General features: G+C 60.1%; 2 protein-coding genes across 2 annotated transcripts; both read left to right on the plus strand.

The window, feature by feature from the left end:
• The first annotated feature begins 364 nt into the window (after nt 1-364).
• Nucleotides 365-1849, plus strand: GGS23DRAFT_240378 (uncharacterized protein). Its single transcript, XM_051512155.1, has one exon. It carries the CDS (start codon nt 503-505, stop codon nt 1682-1684), a length of 1182 nt encoding a protein of 393 aa, XP_051368931.1. The 5' UTR covers nt 365-502; the 3' UTR covers nt 1685-1849.
• On the plus strand, nt 1850-2438 carry GGS23DRAFT_240379 (uncharacterized protein). The gene has a single exon (XM_051512156.1). The coding sequence runs from the start codon at nt 2014-2016 to the stop codon at nt 2380-2382; it is 369 nt and encodes a 122-aa protein (XP_051368932.1). The 5' UTR covers nt 1850-2013; the 3' UTR covers nt 2383-2438.
• The last annotated feature ends 800 nt before the right edge of the window (nt 2439-3238 follow it).

The following is a 3238-nucleotide window of genomic DNA, read 5'->3' on the forward strand; positions in this document are numbered from 1 at the left end:
AAGAAGAAAAAAAAAAAGGCAGAGAGAGGAGAAGTGAGAAGCATCCAACCGCTCGAGAATTGGCCGCCTACGATTGGTGGTGGGTCCTTCGGGTAGCCGAATCTGAACCAGGTTAGGACCGAATAACCTAAGTCTTGTCTCTTTTTGGCAAGTGAGAACCGTGGAAGCTCGTCCGTCTTCTATAATCTGCCCTGAAAAACTACCGACGTGCCCATCTCTCTCCATCTACTATACCACGCCCACTACGAGCCCAGCTCGTCGTCACCAACCACGCTGCCATCCGCTTCGAAATCTCGTCTCGGTTGCGCTGTGTATGTGCCTACGTGCATTAATACCACCTGCCACCGCCAAGATCGCGTGTATACGTGCGCGTGTGCAGGGCGTTGAACCGTGACGAGGAAGACGAAGAGAAAAAAAAGGAAGAGGAGAAGAAAATCCAGGTATATTGCTACCTACCTACCCACCTTGCCAGCCAATCCATCCACCAACCAAGCCCTCCATTATGGTCGAAGTACTTCGGGCCCCGTCACTCGGACAGCCGGCGGCGGCGTCGTCGTCGGGCTCACCCGATATGATGGAGATGACGAGCAGATTCCTCGACGTGGACCTCGGCCCCGCCTCGGAGTCGTCGGCGGCCGGGTTGCAGCAGCAACAGCACCACCAGGGCCAGAACCACCAGCAGCAGAAAGGGTCCGCGAAGGAAGGCTCCAAGAACGGCCTCGTCATGCCTAGGCGCGCCTTTTCATCCACCGACTGCCCGGCCGTGAGCCCCCACCACCCCGCCTTCGCCGCCCTGCAGCGGCAGCACCGCCAGCTCACGCCGAGGGAGTCGGCACCCGAAACCGCCGACTCGTATTTCGACTTCCGCCCCACACACCCCTCCTCTTCATCGTCATCGTCATCGTCGTCGGCAACCTCCCCGATGCCGCCGCCACGGGTGGCGGTGACGAACCACTACCAGCCGCAGCGCGGCCCGGGCCTCCTTGCCCCTCGCACGATACCACGACCTCCCGCGGGGCTCGCGACCCCCGCGTCGCTGGCGCGGCCTCCACTGCCATCGCCGCAGCGGTCGTATTCGGTGATGGACGTGGAGCCGGTGCCGTTCACGCACCGGCCGGGGATCGCGCTAACACTGGCAGAGCTGCCGCCGGAGCTGCACTTCGCCGTGTTCGACTTCCTCGACCCGATCGACAGCACGTGCCTCGGACTCACGAGCCGTCACTTCTACGCGATCCACCGGCGGCTCCACGGCAGCGTGGCGCTGTCGGCGCGCCGCCAGGGGCCCAACGACATGGAGTGGGTGTGGCGCAACGCCGGCCCGTTCGTGGCGCCGGGGAGCAGCAGCAACGGCAGCAACGGCAGCAACGGCAGCAACGGCAGCAACGGCAGCAGCGGCGGCCACGGGGCCGACAGGCAGAACTCGCTCGCGCTGCTGACGCCGCGCGGCCAGGTCTACTGCCGGCGCTGTCGCACGGCGCGCTGCGAGCTGCACAACCACATCCGCGAGTGGGTCCGCGATTGTGCCGGCGGGACGTTCGGAGGCGAGATCGAGTACTGCGCGGTGACGCACAAGTTCGGGCTGCCGGCGCCCGCGGGCGCCAGGGCGTACTGCTATCTCAGCTCGCCGGTCAAGCGCCGGTGCGGCAGGCACACGAGACAGCAGCGCACGGTGCGGCTCGTGTGATGGCTTGTTTCTTGCTCGGTTGCCCGTGTGTACGTGTCCATAGGCCTGCATATGCGTATAACGTCATCGGGGCTGGGGGGAATAAGAAAAACGGAGGAGTTGGGGCAGATCTCTCTCCCTTTCGGGGACGAGTTATGACCTGTAGAATCTAACGGGAGAAGGGCTGTTTGCTTCTTTGTTGTTGAGGGGTATGCGTCTACGAGAGAAGAGGGAGTGTATGTCTTCATGCGTACTGACGCGCATACCTGCCTACCCGTCTCAGTCCCTCCTCACAGGACGACGACTCCGTGTCCTCTATCCGCCGCCTCTTTGCAAGAGTGGGACTCGTGATGACGGCGGGATGCGGGGTGCGCGTTTGGCGCTTCCTGCCCCCTCTTCTCCTCTTCTCGCTTCTCTCTGGCTGGCATCATTTCGGAAACGGGGCGGGGCGGGACGGGACGGAGTCGGGACGATGCTCCCCTCTGGCACATATAAATATGGTAACATATCCGGGAATTGACCTAGGCGTACGTGTACGGGTTCTAGAGGGTGTAGGTATGCAAAGCGAACACGATGCTCGGGAGCGGGTAGCCTCTGATCAGACAGACGCTGCTCCCTCGCGGCCTACCTTGTATGAGAGAGACAGCAGCGCGAATAGCTACGGTTGCGTTACGTCAATAAACAGAACGAATGAATGTACACGGTTAAAAAGATTGTGACACATGTCGAATCGAATCGAATTCAGTGTACGGATATGGGAGAGGCGATGCTCATCGTTCACAGCGTTTAGGGAGCCCGAGATGGCCTCAGTTCTAGTGTGTGTGCATGCGGTTAGGTCCGTAGATAGATGAGGAGGAGAAGCCCAGATGGTGGTGCATTTAATCGGTGTCCATCGATGCTTTGTTTTACGCTGGCAGCTGACCGATCGGATGCTTTACTACGTACACCTACTACCTACTGGTGTTTATTTGCCTGCCTACCTAAGGGATTGGATCGGGTATCGACGAGTCTCTCGGCGATGCCATCCATTGGCCCACCCGTTGAACGTTGAACACGCGAGAAAACCAGCGGGCGACGGCGGCTCCATGGCCTGGCCTCGGCTCACCTCGTCTGCGAGTAGAACGATTGCGTCGCTACGTCACCGCTGTTGGCGCAATGGGTATTCACACATAACACACCTAGGTACCCATGGGCGTATGCCGTTTGCTACGTAGGCCAGCCACATTTCCGCAAACCGGGACGCCCGAGGCCGAGGCGACGACCAGGGTGGCGCAAGTGCGTACCTACAGGCTCATAGTGGACGGGGCAAATCTACTCATACTCAATGATGCCACCTCTACACGTACGCTGGGGTTCGCCTGCGCTAGATAGGTAGGTAACACGTATGGTGAAAAGCCGCGTACCCATGTATCGAAGATGTACGGAACCCATACAGACACATCATTTATGCGCCAACGCGGTGACCCTTCTCCCATCGTCTCAGATCACCTTGTCGCAAATCCGACCCCGTTTGGAGGGTTCGGGACCAGCGGACGGGATTGGAGGATGGGAAAGGCGGTAGCGTAATAGAGGGGA

This window comes from Durotheca rogersii (genome assembly GCF_024521655.1).
Source record: "Durotheca rogersii strain YMJ 92031201 chromosome Unknown GGS23scaffold_25, whole genome shotgun sequence".
Lineage (NCBI taxonomy): Eukaryota > Fungi > Ascomycota > Sordariomycetes > Xylariales > Xylariaceae > Durotheca > Durotheca rogersii.